The 23,400-nt window shown below is 39.4% G+C and overlaps 1 protein-coding gene across 2 annotated transcripts; it reads left to right on the top strand.

Moving 5' to 3' along the window:
- Positions 1 to 13,530: 13,530 nt before the first annotated feature.
- Positions 13,531 to 17,861, top strand: LOC145057078 (PAS domain-containing protein tyrosine kinase family protein). 2 transcript variants are annotated; one of them, XM_079004842.1, is made up of 15 exons: positions 13,531 to 13,944; positions 14,326 to 14,728; positions 14,825 to 14,935; positions 15,035 to 15,124; positions 15,227 to 15,572; positions 15,665 to 15,705; positions 15,796 to 15,864; positions 15,965 to 16,065; positions 16,185 to 16,263; positions 16,369 to 16,467; positions 16,731 to 16,799; positions 16,903 to 16,952; positions 17,050 to 17,131; positions 17,355 to 17,449; positions 17,614 to 17,861. In XM_079004842.1, the coding sequence occupies exons 1-15, from the start codon at positions 13,595 to 13,597 to the stop codon at positions 17,684 to 17,686; spliced, it is 2,058 nt and encodes a 685-aa protein (XP_078860968.1). In that variant the 5' UTR covers positions 13,531 to 13,594; the 3' UTR covers positions 17,687 to 17,861. The 2 variants fall into 2 exon arrangements, 1 of the variants encoding a protein (XP_078860968.1); XR_013685965.1 differs by lacking the exons at positions 17,355 to 17,449; positions 17,614 to 17,861 and having other exon boundaries at positions 16,720 to 16,799; positions 17,050 to 17,127.
- The last annotated feature ends 5,539 nt before the right edge of the window (positions 17,862 to 23,400 follow it).

Genomic DNA, 23,400 nt, shown 5'->3' with positions numbered 1-23,400 from the left:
CTGACTGTTGAACCGGTAATCCTCCGGCTATAAATCATGAACATAGATTAGACACTCATAAATACCCTTAGGTCAAATGACTGACCCTCCCCTGGTCCAAGGTCAACTCCTTGGTCAAATTCAACTTCCAGTTGACTAGACTCGCCGAGTCATGGCATAGACTCGTCGAGTCCTTATCCTACTAACCTAGTCCTACTCGACAAGTTCTTCTTCCCACTCACCGAGTCACCCTTAACTCACTACATGGGACGATATAACCGACTCGCAACCCGACTCGCCGAGTCCAAGAACAACTCGCCGAGTCCCCACGAGCAGATCTCCTGCTCGCTTCCAAATCCTCACCAGAGCTTTTTTTTTGAGGATTTGAGGATTTGGGTTCTGGGACTATTGCTACACGCTAAATTGCTAATTCCGCGTGCAGATACGAAGGGTTGGACCTCCAACACTTAAACCCCTCTCACTCAGTGACAGTTCATCTGAATCGCCGAGTTTGAAGAACAACTCGTCAAGTACCAGGCAATCTTCATAGGACTTTCCGATTTGTTCATCCAACTCGCCGAGTCTAAGGCCATCTTCATAGAACTCGCCGAGTTCCACTTTGGGACTCTCCGAGTCCCTTGACCCATTTCCCATATAGACCAAATCTGAGACATGCAACGCTTCAAAACCATAGATCTATGTTCCTAGGGCATGCTTATCACGTAAAGTTGCAAAATTTACGTGCATGCATGGCCCTACAAGCTCCAAAAGGCAAATCCAAGCTTTTTATGAGGTCATACACCCAATGGGGACCTCCATCACTCCAACCACAAAAACTTTATACTTCTAATACGTCCAAAATGTCTAGATCTGAAGACCTTTCGGATCATTAAGCACAAACACATGGAGTATGGTGTTTTAGGGCTTGAAAACCACCATTTTAGGGACAAAAGGGAATCTAAAGAACTAGTGATCAAGGCAGGGGCTTTTCTACCTGAATGGAAGCCTCTTGCAGTGTAGATTCCGGATCTACCTCCCCTCCTTGCACACTACAACCTCTTTATTTTTCTTCTAAGCTCCAAACCTTCTTCACAAAGCCAAAATCACTCTCAAGAACAAAAATGGAGGCTAGGGTTTCGCTCTTCAGCTCTCTGGAAATGTTAGGGACAATGGAGGCCAAGATTGAGCATTTAAATAGGGTGCAAACACTCGGATTAGGGTTTTTTCCCAAACAGGGTCTACTTGCCGAGTCCGAGAACCGACTCGCCGAGTCCAAAGTTCAGTCCCCGCGTCTTATCCCGCTCCTACTCGGCGAGTTGGTCCATCAAATCGCCGAGTCCAATGCAAAAATGCATTATTTTAAAAATGTTAATTACAAGGAGTACGTACCGGGAACCAGGTGCTACAAATCTCCCCCACTTATCTTAGACTTCATCCTCGAAGTCTGCTGCTCGATCCTAAAACAGCTCAGGGTAGTGCTCCATCATCTCTTCCACCGGCTCCCAAGTCTACTCCGATCCCTTCCGGTGCTGCCATTGCACCTTCACGAGTTCCACCCTTTTGTTCCTCAGACCCTTCGACTTCCCGTCGAGGATTGCCACAGGCCGCTCGATGTAATTCAGGCTGTCATCGACCTGAATATTCTCCAAAGGCACCACTGCCGAGTCGTCCACCAAACACTTTCGCAACTGAGAGACGTGGAAAGTGATGTGGATCTGGCTGAGTTCAGCTAGCAGGTCCAACCTATACGCCACCTTGCCCACCCAGGCTACAATCCTGAATGGCCTGATGTACCTTGGGCCTAACTTTCCTCGCTTTCTAAATCGGATGCCGCCTTTCCATGGCGACACCTTCAGAAGAACCATATCCCAGACTTGGAATTCCAAGTCTGAACGGCGCTTGTCGGCATAACTTTTCTTCCGACTCTGACCAGTCTGAAGCCTGCTCCGGACCTGCTGAATCTTCTCTGTCGTCTGGAGCACCACTTCGGTGCTTCCCATGACCCTTTGGCCAACCTCTCCCCAACATATCGGGGTCCTGCATCTCCGTCCGTACAACATCTCGAAGGGAGGACGGTCAATACTCATGTGGTAGCTGTTGTTGTATGAGAACTCAGCTAAAGGAAGATAGGTATCCCAACTACTACCGAAGTCTAGCATGCATGTCCGCAACATATCCTCAAGAGTCTGGATGGTCTGCTCACTCTGACCATCTGTCTGCGGGTGAAAGGCAGTGCTAAAATGCAGACGAGTGCCCAACTCATCATGAAACTTCTTCCAAAACCTGGAAGTAAAGCGCACATCTCTGTCTGAAATCACTGATACTGGCACCCCCGTGCCGCGCCACTATCTCCCTGATATAGATGTCGGCCATCTTCTCAGCCGAGATGCTCTCCTGAATCGGGATAAAATGGGCGCTCTTGGTCAATCGATCCACGATGACCCATATAGAATCCACTCCTTGCGCGGTCCTGGGAAGCTTCGTGATAAAATCCATCGTAATATCTTCCCATTTCCACAACGGGATATCTAACGGCTGCATCTTGTCGTGCGATCTCTGATGCTCGGCCTTAACCTTCCTGCAGGTTAAGCACCGCTCGATGTACCAAGCCACATCCCGCTTCATGCAGCGCCACCAATAGTCCAGACGAAGATCCCTATACATCTTTGTCGCCCCAGGATGAATGGAGAATCGGGATTTGTGCGCCTCCTCCATCAAGATCTGGCGCATGCCTCCGAGGTATGGCACCCACACCCTGCGGTGTAATGTCAATAATCCCATGCTATCATAGTCTAAGGAGGAAACCAGACCCACTATGCGCTCACTCTTCCGATGTTCCTCCTTCAGGGCCTCCTACTGAGCCTCCCGAATCCGCTCCAAAAGCGGAGTCACCACTTTCATCCGCATGAAAATATCCCCGATCGGCGTCGCCTTGCGGCTAAGCACATCGGCCACCACATTGGCCCTTCCCGGGTGGTAAAGGATCTCACAATCATAATCCTTCACCACATCAAGCCACCGACGCTGCCTCATGTTCAAATTCGGCTGATCCATGAGGTACCTCAAACTCTTGTGGTCCATGTAAATGGTACACCGAACCCTGTAGAGGTAATGTCGCCAAATCTTGAGGACAAAGACCACCGCCCCCAACTCTAAATCATGCGTCGGGTAGTTCGCCTCGTGAGGCTTCAGCTGCCTCGAAGCGTAGGCAATGACGTGCCCTCTCGGCATCAGTACCGCGCCCAACCCCGAAATGGACGCGTCACAATATACCACAAAATCCTCTACGCCCTATGGCAGGGCTAAGATTGGCGCCTCGCACAATCTCTGACTCAGAACCTCGAACACTGCCTGCTACTCAGGCCTCCATCAAAAGACCACGACTTTCTTAGTCAACCGTGTCAGGGGTACGGCTATCTTGGAGAAGTCCTGAATGAATCTCCGATAGTAGCCCGCTAAACCCAGGAAACTCTGAATCTCAGATGGAGACTTCAGAACCTCCCATCTCATCATGGCCTCTATTTTGGTTGGGTCAACCAGTATACCGTTCTGGTTGACAAGGTACCCAAGGAATTGCACCTCGCGCAACCAAAACTCGCACTTGGAGAACTTGGCGCACAAGCTCTCCTTCCTCAGGGTATCCAAAACCTCTCTCAGATGCTCCTCATGCGTCTTGGAATAAACCAAGATGTCAATAATGAAAACTATCACAGACCGATCCAGCATCGGTCTGCACACGCGGTTCATGAGGTCCATGAACGCGACAGGAGCATTGGTGAGCCTAAACGGCATCACCACGAACTTATAATGGCCATAACGCATCCGAAACGTGGTCTTCTGCACATCCTCCTCTCTGACCCTCATCTGGTGGTAACCTGAACTCAAATCGATCTTGGAGAACCAAGAAGCTCCCTGTAACTGGTCAAAGAGGTCATCAATTCTCGGGAGTGGGTAACGGTTCTTCACCGTTACCTTGTTCAGCTCTCGATAATCTATACACATCCGATGCAACCCGTCCTTCTTCTTCACAAACAGAATCGGGGCTCCCAGGGTGAACTGTTTGGTCTAATGAATCCCTTGTCTAACAGCTCCTGTAGCTGCGTAGACAACTCTTGCATCTCGGGAGGAGCCAACCGGTACGGTGCCTTGGCTATCAGAGCCGCACCAGGGACTAGGTCGATCCTGAACTCTACCTGTCACTCCGGAGGTATTCCAGGAAGCTCCTCCAGGAACACATCAGCGTAGTCTCGTACTACTGGAACCTCGCTCACCGCCGCCTTACCCGCCTCCCGGGTATCCATAACATACATGACATATCCCGCGCAACCCTGCTAAAGGTAGCGCCTAGCTCTCGCTGCTGAACATATTATGGGTCCACGCTGTGGCCTCTCACTGTGGATCACCAACTCTCCCCCGATTGGGGTCCTGATCCGCACCAGCTGCTGTGCGCAATCTATCACCGCCCCATTAGGGCTCAACCAATCCATGCCTATGATCACCTTGTTCCCATGCAACGGAATGGGAACCAAATCCACCAAATAGAGCTCCTCAAACAACCTTAGAACACAATCCATGAACACTGCTGATGCTCGCACCGATCGATCATCTGCAATCTCTACCTCTAGAGGGCAATCCAACATGCCCGAAGACTTAGTAAACTTCTTGCTAAGCGCAAGAGAAACAAACGATCGGGTGGCACCCGATTCAAACAACACCTGAACTGGGATACCGTTCACATGGAACGATCCTAATGCATAAACACAAAGCACATATCAATATCATAACATCATATAAATAAAGTAGAGGAAAAGAATCATACCCGTCACCACATCGGGTACGGCGCGTGCCTCCTCGGTAGTCAGCTGAAACGCCCGACTCCTCACCACTGGAGCCTCTGCCTTGCCCTGCCGGCCATCAGTGACCCGCAGGGTCGCTGGAGCTGGCGCCTTCACTAGCGTCGATACTGCTGTCAACTAGGGGCAACTAGCCTTCTTGTGGCCCCTCTGGTTGCAATGGAAACATAGCAACTCAGACGTCTGTATCATAGGTGCAGGGGCGGTACAATCCTTGCTGAAGTGCCCTGACTTGCCGCACTTATAGCAGCCTGACGATCCCAACTTGCATGCTCCCTCGTGCGTCTTGCCGCATTTCCTACAGCGGCCCCGCCCCTTTTAGCCTTTCGGCCTCGCATATGGTCCCTTGGGCTTCTTCCCCGAAGCCCCCATAACATGCCCCTCTTCCGCCTTCCTCTTTCGGATGTGCTCCAGATCTATCTCCCTCTCCCTTGCCCTGGCAATTATAGAGTCTAGGGTAGGGCAAGCTGAAAAACTGACATGCTCCCGAATATCAGCTCGTAGCATGTCATGATAGCGGGTCCTCCTCATACCCTCATCACCCGCGTACTGGGGCACCAACAACGTCCTCTCCTGGAACTTGGCGGTGATCTCTGCCACACTCTCTGTCGTCTGCCTCATATCTAAAAACTCCCTGGCCAGCTGCTGAAGCTCGACAGTCGGTGCAAACTCTGCCCTGAGCCTAGTCACAAAGTCTGACCAGGTCATAGCCTCAACAACCGAGGCTCCCAACGAGTCACCGACGGACTCCCACCAATCTCTAGCTCGGTCTCTCAAACATCTTGCTGCAAATCTTACCTTCGACCCCTCGGGGTAGAAGCTAGTCAACTGTGCAGACTCAATGTCTGCAGTCCATCGCCTGGCAGCTATGGGGTCCTTCGCCCCATGAAAATCCGGCGCACCACTGCCCCTGAAGTCCTTAAAGGACAGTGTGCGAGATCCTGACTGGCCAAATGCCATGTCACTCCTGAATGCCCTGAAGCGGTCCTCCATCAGCTCGACTCTCCCTTCCTTGATCGACCCGAAAATGATGGGGGTCGACTCAAGGATGCCCCTGGTGATCTCTGACGCGATGAACTCGCGTAGCCTCTCATCTACTAGCTCGGATCCTAATCCCGAACCCGATCCCGATCCCTCTCCAGAACTGCCACCCGCTAGCCTCTGACGTAGTACCACCATTCTGCAATACACACATGCAACCATTAGTGATACTGATACCTCTAAAGGGATCACATATGTTTCAAGTTCCCTGGTCTTGTCTCGGCCTTCCTTAGTTCGGGTACGGATCCTCTGCTTTCAGTAGTACGGGCCCATACTACCTTCCACATCTATCCGTACCTTCTTTAAGGACTGCCTCGACTCCACCAGATCCCTTTCACTACTACTAATCACTGCTATTCCCATTCTAGGCTTGCCCTAGGGAAAATCTCTGACTCCACCCAAACCGGTCCTCAGCTGTTGAAGGATTCCTTGTAATGCCAATTAGCCATTACCTGAATACCATCACATGTGATGAGGCTCAAATAATCCTTCGAATAACATACTCGTCCCTACAACAGTTAGACTCAAATAAGAGCTGCGCAATAGGTCCAAATTCATCACTATGAGATTATTCAACCCTGATCATATGTGACGTGACGTATTCACCTAATGACTAACTCCCATCACTCAGAGTCCTACTAAGCACAAAGCAAGCAACATTCGGACGCAGGAAAACTACTCAAGCAAATCTGTCCTCATTGTGAGAAGCTGAACTAGCATATAATGCTACGCTCATACTACCAGGCATAACCTAAATAAGTTGTCCTACTACTGTCTACTCATTACTAGCATGCAATTCCCATAAGCTAAAGCATATAAAGCAAACACATAAGGCATCACTCCTAGATCCTTAGTCCTATTCTAGCATGCTGTTCTACTGAAACTGTTAAACATAACATAAACTTGTATGGGTACTTTAGGGAATACTTACTTGAGCTTGGCCGGTTGCGCACATTACACACTTTGTTCTTTCCTAAAACTCTTTACTTAATCCTTTATAAAACTTTTTCTTTTTTCGAAATTCCTTAATCCCTCGATTTGAGTTCAGACACCCCCGAAGGTGTGTCCGAATCCCTCAAACCAGGGCTCTGATACCAACTTGTAACGCCCCAAAATACGGGTCAAAATTTTCATTTTTAATTAAGTGATTTGCAAACGTTTGTAACAAAATATCATTCGACCATATCATTTAATAAAACATGTCTCATGTCTGTAAACCAAAACGTAAATCATGATAATATCAGAGTACAAACCCCAGAATGTCTCATAGTGCAGAAAAACAAGAGCGTGTGTGTGATATGCCGCTACCGCGCCAGCTCCTTCCCCTTGGCTGAAGAGGTACCTGAAACAACAACTAAAAACCGTAAGCACGAAGCTTAGCGAGTTCCCCCCACTGTACCACATACCATATAACCACATATCAAACATATATTGTCAGGCATATCTGGGTGCCCGACCTACCCCTTCGGTCATCTCGACCGGATATTATCTAGCATATCTGGGTGTTGGCCTCCCCTTCGGTCCTCTCGACCGGATACTAACTAGCATATATGGGTGATGCTCTCCCCTTCGGTCCTCTCGACCGGATGCTGGGGACTATTTCACCCCTACTACTACCATATAACACATATCACATAATCTATCTAGCATGGCTGAGCATGACTACCCCTTCGGTCCTATCGATCGGTAAACCGGGAACTATCTCCCCTACTGTCACTAGCACATAGCATCATATCATACTAGCACATAAACATAACACAAGTAGTAGCAAACCTAGATGAATATCACAGAGACAATCATCTAATCATACAACTCCTACCGGTGGGCCGACATTGTGGCCGTAGACCCACTGCTACTGGAAGGTAACTCACCTCGAAAGTAGCTGCTGAAAGTCTGCTTGTTGAGCGCCTGACTGTTGAACCGGTAATCCTCCGGCTATAAATCATGAACATAGATTAGACACTCATAAATACCCTTAGGTCAAATGACTGACCCTCCCCTGGTCCAAGGTCAACTCCTTGGTCAAATTCAACTTCCAGTTGACTAGACTCGCCGAGTCATGGCATAGACTCGTCGAGTCCTTATCCTACTAACCTAGTCCTACTCGACAAGTTCTTCTTCCCACTCACCGAGTCACCCTTAACTCACTACATGGGACGATATAACCGACTCGCAACCCGACTCGCCGAGTCCAAGAACAACTCGCCGAGTCCCCACGAGCAGATCTCCTGCTCGCTTCCAAATCCTCACCAGAGCTTTTTTTTTGAGGATTTGAGGATTTGGGTTCTGGGACTATTGCTACACGCTAAATTGCTAATTCCGCGTGCAGATACGAAGGGTTGGACCTCCAACACTTAAACCCCTCTCACTCAGTGACAGTTCATCTGACTCGCCGAGTTTGAAGAACAACTCGTCAAGTACCAGGCAATCTTCATAGGACTTTCCGATTTGTTCATCCAACTCGCCGAGTCTAAGGCCATCTTCATAGAACTCGCCGAGTTCCACTTTGGGACTCGCCGAGTCCCTTGACCCATTTCCCATATAGACCAAATCTGAGACATGCAACGCTTCAAAACCATAGATCTATGTTCCTAGGGCATGCTTATCACGTAAAGTTGCAAAATTTACGTGCATGCATGGCCCTACAAGCTCCAAAAGGCAAATCCAAGCTTTTTATGAGGTCATACACCCAATGGGGACCTCCATCACTCCAACCACAAAAACTTTATACTTCTAATACGTCCAAAATGTCTAGATCTGAAGACCTTTCGGATCATTAAGCACAAACACATGGAGTATGGTGTTTTAGGGCTTGAAAACCACCATTTTAGGGACAAAAGGGAATCTAAAGAACTAGTGATCAAGGTAGGGGCTTTTATACCTGAATGGAAGCCTCTTACAGTGTAGATTCCGGATCTACCTCCCTTCGTTGCACACTACAACCTCTTTATTCTTCTTCTAAGCTCCGAACCTTCTTCACAAAGCCAAAATCACTCTCAAGAACAAAAATGGAGGCTAGGGTTTCGCTCTTCAGATCTCTGGAAGTGTTAGGGACAAAGGAGGCCAAGATAGAGCGTTTAAATAGGGTGCAAACACCCGGATTAGGGTTTTTGCCCAAACAGGGTCTACTCGCCGAGTCCAAGAACCGACTCGCCGAGTCCAAAGTTCAGTCCCCGTGTCTTATCCCGCTCCTACTCGGCTAGTTGGTCCATCAACTCGCCGAGTCCAAGGCAAAAATGCATTATTTTAAAAATGTTAATTAGAAGGAGTACGTACCGGGAACCAGGTGCTACATGCATGATTATAAGCTAGTTGCCAATATGCTTATTTTGGTAGATCTATAAGACTACTTGTGATTCTGTCTGCATGACGTACTATATATGCTTGTTATCTGTTATAGGATACATATTGTGGTGGGTTGAGGTTGTACTGCTTCGTGCTATAACAACCAAACCGAGAAGCATTCCACATATGCGATGTAGGCCGATTGGCATGCCAGAATCATATTGAGGGCTCAGAAGCATTCTAGATACGAGCTAAGGGCCGGTTGACATGACAGACTTGTATTGAGGGCTTGAGGTATATTGTGTTGGGTTGAGGTTGTACTGCTTTGTGTTGTAGCCAACAAACCCTTGAGCATTCCAGTTATGAGTTGAGGGCCGGGTGGGCATGCCAGACTCATACTGAGGGATCAGGTGCATTCCAAATACGAGCTGAGGACCGGGTGGTATGCCAGACTCGTACCAAGGGATTGAGGGTATTTCAGTTTGATGGCTGATTGGTTCAAGGAGCAAGCCGGACATAAGTTGTGGGCCCCGAGGGCAAGCTAAACTTATGTTGTAGGCTTAGAAGCAAGCCATATATGAGTTGTGGGCTTAGAGGTAATCCAGTCCTTTAGCTGTGGACCCAGTACATGTTGTTATTTGTAGATATCATCTATTTGTGTGTTGGTACTTTGGGGGAATTCACTAAGCTTTGTGCTTACAATTTTTAGTTTTATGTTTTAGGTACTTCAGAGGACCTTGACAAGGCGAAGACGTGATTGTACACATCTTGATCTTATGATTGTTGATCTTGGGAGACTCTGATTTTAAATCATGTATTAGAAACAATGGTTTTATAAACACATTCATTAGTAAATGAGTTGTTTTAAAAAGTTTAAATTTGTTGAAATTTTTAGGGATGTTACATGTTTCCTTCTGCTCAGAGGAATCGATCCAATTTCGTATCTTTACTCAAGGTTGCCAATATCAGGATCTTACTTAAGATCATTTTATGTTTTGCAAGACTGTAATCATGCGATCGGATTAGCATCGTAAGATCCTACCAAAATGGATTCATATTAAAGTTTGTGTATAAAGTATTAGGTGTGCAATATACATTATAGCATGATGATGATTAAGACGTCGATATGGAGTTAACTTTAATTTTTCAAACATGAACCATAATTTTTGTTGCCACAAATCGTATAAGTTAGGATGAAATTACAAAAACAAACAAGATCATTACAACCATGTACAACTAAAGGATTAAAATTGCAAAGAGAATATCATGAGCGTGAATTGCCTAATTTGAAATGAATTGATAAAAGTCTATGAGACTTCTTGAAACTTGTGATGCTCGATTTTAAATTGAATAGACCGCTTTTGAGGCTCAACAATATAATAAAACTAGAGATGTGGGACCAGATCATGTTAAGATCTTAAGATCCTAGCCGATATCTTAAAATTTCACTATAGATATTGTTTCAAATAGATCATAGTGAGATTGAAATCCTTTTTGTCTTGTAAGATCTTAAAAACGTAAGTTCTTAAAGATCAAGATCAGGATCCTAACAACCATGTCGTTACTAACATAATCTTCGAAGATTGCTCTTAGGATACAAGCCCTAAGACGATTCTAACAATTTTGTTTGTTGATGAGTGTTATATGTATCAATTTGACAAAGTTGTCTATGACTTTGCAATGTCACAATTATGTTTGGGTCATAGTTAGATTGTTTGAACGACAATGCTCACTTCATACCTAATGTTGTGGTCCATATTCCATAATACTAGATTTTCACAATTTTCAAATTCATTAATTACATTTAAATTGCTACAATAATATAATATTACAAATCTAAAAAGGCTATCTACTTTGAACAACGCAAATATTTGAATAGATTAAGGTTGACTATCTAATTAGTAAACTAATCATCTTATTTTAATGATAAATGGCTCTACTTTAAAATTGATAGTAGCTCAAACGGTTATGTTTTAACTCAAGTCGAACAAAAAAAGCCTTTATGGATTGACAGAACCCGACTTTCTTTGTTTCGACACATTCTAAAATCAATGTCTTAGATTCGAAACTGTTACCCAAACCTTTTGATCCATTCATTTCGACAAAACTACAAACACCCTCCAAATAGTTTATTATTTCGGAAAATATGAAACGTGGCCACCTTATTAACCGCACGAATGTAAACAAGAACAAAAGTAGAAAGTAAACAGCATGAACTTGCCCTATCAGTCCACGAGTTGGGCTGCAAAGACTCGATGAAACTTGTCAAAAATAGCAAGTTTAGTAGACGTGTCATCCCTTTATTAGTTTTAGTCTTCGGCAACTTCAATGTCTCACGTGAGCCCCACGTTTTACCCAATAATTTCTGTGCTAAAGACTAAAGTATCCCACTTGCCAATTACACATTTTGGTACCATGTAATTTCATCATGTACATTTCAACCCCATATAGTATGGTGGAATTAGGAATGGCAACGGGGTGGGTTCGGGGCGGGACATGGTTTCCCAAACCCGCCCCGATATCTTTCGGGTTTCTTATCGGGGCGCCCCAATGGGTTCGGGTTTTCTAGTCGGGTTTCGGGTTTCTTATCGGGTTTACAACAATTCATAACGAAATCTTTATTCCGTTTTAGGGTACCCCGATGTCTTATAAAAAATATGTGTTTTAGTCTCCCTTTTAAATTAAAAATATGATGCTTAAATCGACGTTATATTAAAAATTATTTTATTTAATTTTAGTGTAATACGTCAAAACATAAAAAATGATCGTTCACACCGGATTGTTAATAACTAAAAAGATTTTCCACAGTAAGTATTTTATCTTTGATGCGTGCCATTAACATATATATATATATATATATATATATATACATATAATCGGGGCGGGTCGGGTCGGGGCGAGGATAACCCACTCCCTGCCCCGAACCCGATAAAAAACCCGATAACGACCCGTTACCCGACCCGAAATAATCGGGTTTCGGGTTTCCCCATCGGGTTCGGGTTTTTTTGTCATCCCTAGGTGGACTTGCAACAAAGTTATTGAATGATCTCGAAAATGATATCTAAAATGGTGAAATTGTTGATGTAAAATATGATACACCATACCATGGAATTGTTTAAATTGTGAGAAAGAATATTATCTATCTAGTAAGTTAGTTAAAAAATTGGATCTAATCATTTCAGATTACCATATATGTCTTGTTGAAACAAAAATAATTATAAATTTAATCAAAATATGACATAATACGTTTAAAATTACGTATATGTCACTTTTGAATCTACAAGTGATTGCAACATACAACACATGTAAATGACAATTCATGTACCTTCATAAAGTTGATAGAAATATCATATCACAGCTTTTAATGTGATCCATGTAAACCACCGTAAAATCTTATTTAAATAATAAGTGATGCAACATTCCAAAATATCTCATATAAATACAAATCATAGTTATATTTTATTGTGTGGGTACGTAACTTGTCAAAGTTGTTACGTATACATATCTAGTCTGTAGACCAAAGTTGATTTTAAAAATCCTATTCTATGAACCAAAACCAGGGGTGCGCACAAGTTGGTCGAAACCAACAAAACATGAATAATTTGGCTAGTTGTATTAATGTGAGAATCTATCAACTTTTTTATATAGAATAATAATTCTAACTAAAAAAACTGATAGTTGTATTCATTATGTGAGCTGATCCGTATACAACAATTGCTGCTTTAAAATGTTGTATTGTACAACTATATAATGAATGAATTGTTGTGTATGACAAAAAACTATTGTGTACGAATCACTTCCCATTCGTTATACGTGATGAGACTAGAGACGTTTTTTGTTGTTATTTTGATGATAAAAATGAGAACATTTCATGTCTTTTGAATAAACAAGATATCTAAAATCAGTACATATCTTTGTTGATCTTGTTAACATCATTATCAGTTTCAACCATAATACACATTATCATATATCATTCTACCCCAAAAAATATATTTTACCCCAAAAAAGATAAGCAAAAAGGATTTAAAAGCCACAAATTTGTCCAAACTACTAATAGTTCGATATATGATTTGGTTTAATTTTGCTATTTGGCCAACTAACTAAATGGGTAACCCATTTTTATAATAATGGCATGTTAACGTTACTAGTTTGGCCAATATTGTTACTTTTTAAATAAACCAAACTAAAGTAATGAAATTAAAATTGCAAGTCGAAGAATAATTAATTTAGGGATGATTTTCAATTTAAATCCTTACATCAAAAGTAAAGGGGAAATTATGCAACTTCACTAAAACTAGGGTGCTAACTGTAAATTACTTCTTTTGCTACTTGCTATGTTCAGCTCCAATGGCGGTTATTGCATCAACTTTGAGGCTCGAGCATATATGCAATAGAAGCTCCCGCTCAATGGATGCCACACCAGGAAGCAATTTCATATGGCTCTGTCAACCATTAGTCACGGCTATGCTCCGTCGGATACTACCAGCGGCGGTGATGATTCACCGATTTACCAACTTCTCCTCGACCGTTGCCGGAGTTTGGAGACAAGTTACGCCAACCTCCAAGAGCAATTCCACATGCTTGAGCAAGAACATGCATCATCTTATAATCATGGAAGTTTACTTCAGAAAGAAGTGATTCCTTCACGATCCGGTATTTCGCCATTCTCAGGCTGGAGTAATGTCCCGGATGCTTTACCCGTGGGTTTTTCGTACAAGAGAGCGTTGGATCAGTTAGGTCACGCTGTTTACGTGAGCAAAGCTATCAGTCGAACGATCATTTACTGGTTAGCTAATTCGAATTTTAAGCTAATTTAGTTGAATTCGTTCCATGTTTTTAAAAATTTGTTACAAAATTTGAATTCATAGTACAGTAATTGAAAAAGGTGTCGCAATTTTACAGCTCGATCATTTCCAATCCGATACAAAATCCTTTGTATCATAAAAAACACTCCTTAATTTATAGTATAATGCGATATATATTTAGTTCCCACTTCCCAATCTTTGAACATAGATAATTTAAGGGAACGATCATGAGATTATGGATTCTATATTTCTATATGTTTATGCAAACTGGAAAGCTTGTTATCTTATCTAATAGTAAGTATGTATTGTGTTGATGAGTAATGCTATCCAAGTGTTCGATGAAAGTTCACCATATGTTCCAGGAATCGTTCTGCTGAGAAACTGTTTGGCTACGAGGACTATGAGGCGCTTGGGCAAACAGTCACAGACTTACTTATTTATGATGAGTTTCAAACATCTTCAGAGAAGATCTTGGAAAGGGTAAGGTCTGGTCAAAGTTGGGCAGGTCAATTTCCTTTCAGGAAGAGATCGGGTGTGACATTTATGGCTTTAGTAAACAAGAGCCCGTTATATGAAGATGGTGAGCTTGTTGGTATTGTTACAGTTGCTAGTGATGCAACTATTTTCAATAAAATAAAATCAGAAAACCCAAGAACATATGAGGAGGATCCTACTAATGGCCAAAACAGAACAACAAAGGGGTTAAACTTCAAGAAACTTCAATGGCATCCACCACAGCAGTTATCATCTTTTGTTTCCAATCTGGTTGGTGCTTCTCAAAATTCTACACTTTTCTACTCCACAAATCTCTCTGTTTTCAGTTATTATAAACTCAGTTATGTTCTTGTTTCTCAAAATTAGACCTCGAAAGATATCTTGCGAAAAGGTGGAGGGCCAAATCGTCATACACGGGATACATCGGTGGACATGGATGGGAACATCGCAGATTTAGAGAAGCCTCCAAAAGCACCTGTAAGTCACCATAAAAGCTTCTAAAAATGAGTATTCTGAGAGATTTATAAATCTTGACACATTGTTTTCTGTTCTTAAAAAATCAATTTTTTATTGCAGCCCACAAAGCGTGGTTTTGGTTTTAGCCTCTTTAAGAAAACCACTGGTGCTGAAATTGGAGAGGATGAATTTTCTGAACCAAATAACTATGTATGTACTCCTTTTATGCACTAATTGATAAAAAAAACTTCAAAGATTTCATAACTCATGTAATAAGAACTGTTTTTGGGAACAAAATTGTGGGACATGTAGGCAGCAAAAATGTTTTCAAAGTTGAACATTCAAAGAACTTCAAACATACAACAAGAAGGTTCAAGTGATGGCTCAGAAAGCCATAATGCAGTGAACATGTCAAGTTTTCAACAAAGATCAACAACTGCAGCTCCCTGCAACACATCTTTTGTTGCAGAATATGAAGAAGATGGATTTTCTTATGAGCAAAATGGGGGTTTTGAGGAGGCAAAACCAGTTCATCAGTTGAATATTTCAGCTTTCCAATTTACAAGAAAAGAATTGGAGGTTGAAAATGATCTCAACTTTGTAGATGATTGTGAAATCAGATGGGAAGATCTTATTTTCAAGGAAGAAATTGGGCATGGTAAGGATGTGATAATTAAGTTTTTATTTGTTTTTTTATTCATAAATGTTTCTGAAAAATTAAAATATTAATAAATTTCTTACCTTTTTCAGGATCATTTGCAAGGGTATACCGTGGAATATGGAATGGATCAGTAAATCCTTCAAGACTACAACTTTCCATATATTGAAAAATAAATTCTTTTCGTAATTTTTTTTTAACTTTTTGTTACTCCTTGAATCAGGATGTTGCTGTTAAAGTATATTTTGGTAATCAATATAGTGAGAAGGCTTTGCAGGACTACAATAAAGAGGTATAACCACTTCTACTTTATTATTATTATTTTTTTATAATCAAACCATTAAATGTATGACTTGGATATGAACTTTAATGAATTGTGTTTTGAACTTCAGATTGATATAATGAAGAGACTCCGTCATCCAAATGTGTTACTTTTCATGGGATCTGTATGTTCACAAGATAAACTTGCCATGGTCACAGAGTTACTACCCAGGTAATTATAAAATTATAATTAAAGATCTTTACAAAACTAGAATCTAATAAATGCATAATTTCTTTAAAAAAATTAGCTCAAGGAGTCTCAATCAAGTTTATTTTATATATTCTTATTAGGGGAAGCCTTTTTAATGTTCTACACAATAGTGGTAACTCTTTAGATATTAGACGACGTTTAAGGATGGCTGCTGATGTTGTAAGTTTTTTTTTTTTTTTTCTCAAATATCAATTATCAACTTTTTTACCACTCACCTTAAAAGTTAAAAAAAAAACTGACTTTTTATTTATTTATTTATTGTAGGCAAGAGGTATGAACTATTTGCACCACAGAAATCCTCCAATTGTACACAGAGACCTCAAGTCTTCAAATCTTCTTGTTGACAAGAACTGGTCTGTGAAGGTAGTGTTTCCCTGAATGCCCTTCTTTCACTAGACAAACTTTCTAGGTCTATTTTTGATGATGAGGGCGTTTATGTCTTTTCCACACTCTTGTGATCTTGAGCAAGTTCCTGTCCCTATTGACATCAATCTCAGTCCCACTCCAATGCGTGTGGGATGCAGTACAGGTGTCATGTCAAACACAGTACAAGTTGTTATGTCATGTCATGCCATATTCTTATTATTCCCTAATCATGACACAAACTACTTTTAGCTTGTCAACAGGTTGGAGATTTTGGCTTGTCCAAGTTAAAACATGCAACCTTTTTAACTGCTAGATCGGGGAGAGGCACAGTAAAAATCTTCTCTTTCTACTATTCTTCTTGATAATTTTTAATTAAAAAATTCTATTTATTTATTGTTATATGAACTTTTTCATGTCATATATATTTTGTAGCCTCAATGGATGGCACCCGAAGTTCTTCGTAATGAACCTTCAAACGAAAAGTGAGCTCCAAATCTCCATTTTTTTATTTTATATAAAAAATTGACTTTTGTTGTATAAAAAATGCTAACAAAATGTTGTTTTTGTGTTGATCAATAGATCCGACGTGTTTAGTTTTGGAATCATACTCTGGGAATTAGTCACACAATGCATCCCTTGGAGCAATATGAATCCCCTACAGGTATCTCTCAATCTTACCATTCTTTACTGTGGTCCCTACATGTTTGTCCTAGCAGTAAGAAAAAAGTAACTGACAACCCAAAAAGCAAATTTTCAAATTATATCCTAATAAGAAAAAGAATGAAAAGTACAACACCATAACTTTCTTGTTACAAAAAATTAACTTTTTCACTAGTGTAAATTTTTTATATTCATAAATTAATATATTTTTTTATTGTGTGAAGGTTGTTGGAGTTGTGGGGTTCATGGACAGGCGGTTGGACTTACCAGAGAATCTAGACCCGTCCCTCTCCTCTATCATCCAAGATTGTTGGCAAAGGTAATCATTCTATAATGGGGTAATATTTTCAAAGTACTGTGTGTTTTAATATGAAAAGGATTTAAAATACAATACTGTAATAAAAAGAAATGAAAATACAATGTTGTGACACATAAACAATTTAGTTTTTTTATTTTCTTTATTTGTGAAATTAAAATACACAGCAATCCGGAGCTTCGTCCATCTTTTGAGGACATTATGCAGAGACTCCCGGGTCTAATCCAAAATCTTAACTAAAGCAACCAAGAAGGGGAAATTGGAGAAAGATCTTCATCAATGCATAGTAATTGCTTTTTTTTTTCGGGTTTAATTTAGGAATTTTAAGAGAGTTTTTGTCACGTTTACTTTATATAAATATGACACACATGTAACATTTATACGTATAATATTACAATTTTCAAACTGTTCGCAACTCGTTTTCGTAGTTGATTTTTTTGATATTTAGTATGTTAACAATAAATTATGATTATTGACTAATTTAAATTAAATGTGGCCTTGGATGTATGTATGTGATTTTTGAAACTAATATTCTAACACGATTAAAATCAGGTTATTAGATCGTAGAACATTTTTTTTTGTTATTTGTAGCCGTTATTATTAGATTAGGTGTGTATAAATGTTTGATAAGTTTAGAGTATACGATAAATTAATATATTAATATATAAAAGGATCAAAGATTATATTTTATATGTTTTAGTAAATATGAAACCGACCAAATGATATAATGTTGACCATTGACTGGTAAGATCGAGTCAACGATTTCGGCATCGGGCCAATGCAACGTGGGTCTAACCAAATTACACGTGTGGCGACTTCCTCACAGCCTTTTTCAATTTTCATTTCAACGTTGTAATAGAAAACATTATATTAAAAGATACATATTTGATATTTGGTACTAAAATAATATACTTTTTATTGTTTTGTTTTTCTCTAACAAGTAACAACCGACGTTTTTTTAGTCTTCATCATCCACTTCCCTTTTGTTTTAGTAGGCGGCAGTCTTTATCTTCATCATCCACTTCCCTTCAGTGGCGACTTTAGTTACATTGATATCTCTTTAGTCAGTTATCTAGCAAACGAGATGCTACAGTCTAACTATATGTCTAGTTTTTTGGTGAGACATAGTCTATTTTGCTTGCGCAATAGCACTTTATTGTGACAAAGAATTTCAATTGGTTTGGAGATATTGGAGACCACTTTAAGATCCAAAATGAACTTCATCCTTTGATGTATCACGTGTTGTTATATAACTCAACTATAGTAGATGAATCAACAACTTTGTCTTACTTTCAAAACTTCCAGCGTACAACAATTATGTTGATACGAAATACAAAATGTTCAATGGGACTCGAAATCATCATGTTTGATTTGGAAGCTATCATCTATGTAACCCTCAAGACCTCTATGTACCATGAACATATCTCTAGTCCTTCTAAGTACTTATAATGTCTTTTACAACCTTATAGTGAATCTCAATTAGGTTAGATTGGTATATACTTTGGCATGCTTAATATATAAGATACATTAGGTCTAGCATAAAGCATACCATACATTATAGATCCTGACATTTGTAATATTCTCATTTTAGGCCTAAATGTTTGTGGCCTTTTTAGTAAAATTATAAAAACTAAATGAATTAAAATTAAATAATATTTTAAAAATAAAAGAATTAAATATGAAAAATAAATGAAATAAATAACTATAATAAGTTTAAAGTAATTAAGAATTATTAGAAGATCAATCATAACATTAAACAGAAAATTTGATCTAGATGGGCTAAAATTGCCAAATTCATGAAACAAGAGTTTGACCTTATCTTGACCAAATATGTCAAGAATTTATTTTCTAGTTCTTTTGTAAGAATAATGAAACTAGGCAGATTTGTAGAGGCTATTTTGGCACTTAGGTGTGAAACTTGAAACTTGAGGGACCAAATGGTCATTAGAGTGAAAAATCTAAAAACCAAAAGCCTGGCCTTCTTCCTATTTTATCATTCACGTTTTTAGAGCTAGAGAAAATATTACTGACGATTTATGAAGCTTTGATAGAAATGAAGATGAAGTATGGAAGCTAGAATCACTTTTCTGAGGCTACTCGGAGTGGGCAACGTCAACTCTCGTTATTATGCCTAATAACACCTAATAACACCAATGAACAATGCCTTCTCCAATGTTATTCCATGTTAAAGGCATTCCCGTTGCTTCCCGTTACCACCATAACATCTCTTAATAGCATTTGCTTCTTTTTTCTCCTAGTAACGCGTGTGGGGCGTTGCCCACACTCACCACTCTAAGGCTTTTAAAGGTACAATTCATGAAAGATTTATATATCCAATAATCATTATAAAATGATATTTGTTAATAACATATGATCATATATAGCAAGTTACTACTTCTAGATTATTTATTAGAATTTGATTACTAATAATATTATCAACACTTGTATTTAAATTGATGAATTATTGATTTATGAAAATAATAGTAATAAAAGATAGTATATCTAATTATTTATATAATATGACATGATTATATAAATAGTGTGCAACATTTTGGACTAATAGAAGTCCACTAGATATCTCATGTACATTTAAATAATAAAAAAATAATAAAAAGTGTTTAAGGCTTCTCCTCTTTCCCTTTCTTAAGAATCGTCCACATAATAAGAGTATAGGTGTATTGCTTGTTTTGACCATCGCTTACGCTATATGTTGCTTACAAGTCATGCCTTTCATTATTAAAAATATGAGATTCATCTTATGAGTGTAAGTATATAAAGAAGAGTTCAAACAAAAACTGGCTAGTTTTTTTTTTCTTTTTTCTTTTTTCTTTTGGCCTTAAAACCAAGAGCTCCCATGCTCTTCCCCTCTCCTCCTTCTTGCATTATGTAGTGAAGAATTAAGTGCTTAAGTTGTTTCTTATTTAAAGCTTATTTAGTATAATTTCTTTAAGGCTTAAGAAGTGTTTAATACAAATGAATACTAGCATTTCTTTGTGGTTTTCTCGTGTTTGGTGGATACTTGTATATTTGGTTTGATTAATCGAATAAAGATACCTTATCCAGTTTAATTTTAATTAATTTTTATTATATTGGCTAAACTGAAAAACTATTTAATTAATATATTTTTTTATACTTTATACTTTATATCTATAAATTAATATTTTAGTTACTAAAAAAGATTTTCATAACACATTATTTAACTATTAACCATAAAAAAATTCATAATTATTTCTATTTTTTATTGAAAAATAACAACCAATTTATTAAATGTATTTCTTTTATTTTCATGTACACTAATGATATATTAATAGACCTCTACAATTTGTATAGCTACATTGTCACTTTCAGACAACACAACGTGAATAGCCGAATATTATATGTTATGTATTGGTGTATTTTTGTTTTCTTTTGGTAAAAGTTTAGTAAATCTTTTAATTTGATATTGATTTTTATATGCAAAATTTCATTCGATTTAACTAATAAATCAAACTGAATAAGCATAACCAAATAAATCAAAATCGATTAAATCGAACGATTATATTTTGTTTTAAGATATAGAAAATGAAAAACAAAAAAACTAAACCGAAAATCATAAATCCGACCTAGTAACACTCATAAATTCTCACCCCTTAAGACGATGAGAATAAAAGGTAGCCATTGCATGTGAGAACGTGCATCATAGATAATGTTGTGTGGGTATTTTTAGATTCTTTAGAAATTTGTTTGGTGCTTGGAACTTGGAAGTGTACTCTAAGAAACGGTGGATCAGTGTATTTTCAATATTCATGTTAACATCAAGGACCCCGCTTTCGAGGAACAGATTTGAAGGCTGTCGCGTCTATATCATATCACCTATATCAATAATCCATGTGTTGTTCTATATTTCATTGATTAAAAAGTTACATTTCTAAATTTAAACACGTTAAATTTATAAAACGATCAAAGTAAATAAAAATATACGTTAAATTTATAAAACGATCAAAGTAAATAAAAATATATTTGCACAGTCATACCCCACGTAAATTGACGTATAACATATCATGGGGAATCCATATTATTTCCTATGCCGCAAATAATTCTTAAAATGCCTTTTTTTCCAAAAATTTCAAGTTGTAATTTATGATAACGAACCCATTTTGCTCCTTGTTTCTAAGATTACAAACAATAAACTTGAAACTTAGAGATATCCGACTGGATTTTATTTTTTTGATTATTTAGATTCTACTATGTTGCTTGTGGTAATTTTAGTGTTATTAGTGTATTTTAGTGTAATTATTATTATTGTTGAGAGAGACCAAATTCAATTCACCATCCGAGGTTGGAGACTTGGAGGTGCGGAGTGCACATGACTCGGAGTATTAAATGTAAACTTGGGCATACGGGGTCTGACGGCAGCGCTCTTGAGTACATGGTTCCACGGGGCAGTGCTCCTTGCGAGGTCGAAGGGGCAGATCCCCTAGCGGTGGTTCCTCTGCGGTCAGCGGATGAGGTCAAGGAGCAGCGCCCAGAAACCTAAATGGATTTTTATATAAGGAAAGAGTCTGGACATGCATTTTCCTTCCAAATCCCACTGATGACATCCGAATGATGTAAGCATCGATTATGTACATTAACTATACTCTTTTGGCGCCATTTTGGAGAAACCAACATTTAACCACTTTTCATTCCTTGTTTAAATGCAAGGAAAAAGTTCTGAGGTTGATCATTCACATATACAAAATTGATCGTTAACAATTGTAATATTCCAAAAATCATGATAAAACTTTTATTTTTTAATTTAAGTAAAATCATTGTTTCATTCAAAACCCAAGTCATAAAAACCAAGTATCATATACAATTATCCTAAAATTAGAGTATCATAAAATTCCCAAAAAACATATCACTGAAGGATGTGTACGATCACGTTTTCGCCTTACTCTGATCATCTGAAGTACCTGAAACATAACACTTAAACTGTAAGCCGAAACTTAGTGAGTTTTCACAAAATACCACACACGAAACATAAACAAACATGTACATTGGGCCTACAACTTATGTCTGGAATACCCTTACATGCCCCTCATCATAAGTCTGGATTGCCCCCGAGTCTATAACATGAGTCTGGAATGCCCTTCCCAACCCTTATCCCATGTCTGGAATGCTCTCGAGCCTTTAGCATGAGTCTGGAATACCCTTACAGGGTCCTTTACCCATGTCTAGAATGCTCCCGATATCTTGGCCTTCAGCACAAAGCAGACCCGCCTCAACCCAAACCGTTACAATATGTTGATATATGCACAAAAGAAATAACCAATAAATAACAAATAATCATGTAGGTCTAACAGATTGCTATAGCATAACAACAAGCTAACCAAGATACATAAACTAGTGGCCAACATTGGTGCCTTCGACCTACGAGTACAGTGAGGAAAACTCACTTCAATGTCAAGAAGGTAGTTGAACATATCACTACTCTACCACTGGCTCTACCGATCACCTAAACATTAAACAGGGACGAAACCTTAATTCCTTACCTAAAATACCCTATATGACCATGACATCCGGTCTTTGGAGGTATATTTTGTTTTAATTTTAATTTGACTTTTGGGGGTCGCCATGATGTGCGGAAGATTGCCATAGCGTAGCAAGGTACTTCTGGTCACGAGTCACTTTTGACTCACCACGATGTGGCAAGGAAGGCAACGACGTGGCCGCCGCTGACATCTTAAACCCTAAATTTTTGGGTTTGCACCCTATTTAAAGGAGTGGGGATGCCAAGGTTTTCTCACACTCAGCCTCCACCACCCTCTTTTATCCAAAAGAAAACCCTAATTCCTTTCCTCCATTGTACAACACCTCAAATTTAAAACCAATTTTTTCAATTTTAATTTACCAAAATAAAGTTCCACAAACCAAGTCATCAAAAACATGACTGTCTAAAATAAACATAATCACAAATATCAGAGTATCTCAAA

The sequence above is a fragment of the Lactuca serriola genome, chromosome 6, assembly GCF_051521515.1.
Source record: "Lactuca serriola cultivar US96UC23 chromosome 6, Lser_US96UC23_V15, whole genome shotgun sequence".
NCBI lineage: Eukaryota > Viridiplantae > Streptophyta > Magnoliopsida > Asterales > Asteraceae > Lactuca > Lactuca serriola.
The sequence above is the reverse complement of the archived record's forward strand: the minus strand, read 5'-3'. Positions and strand labels throughout refer to the sequence as shown.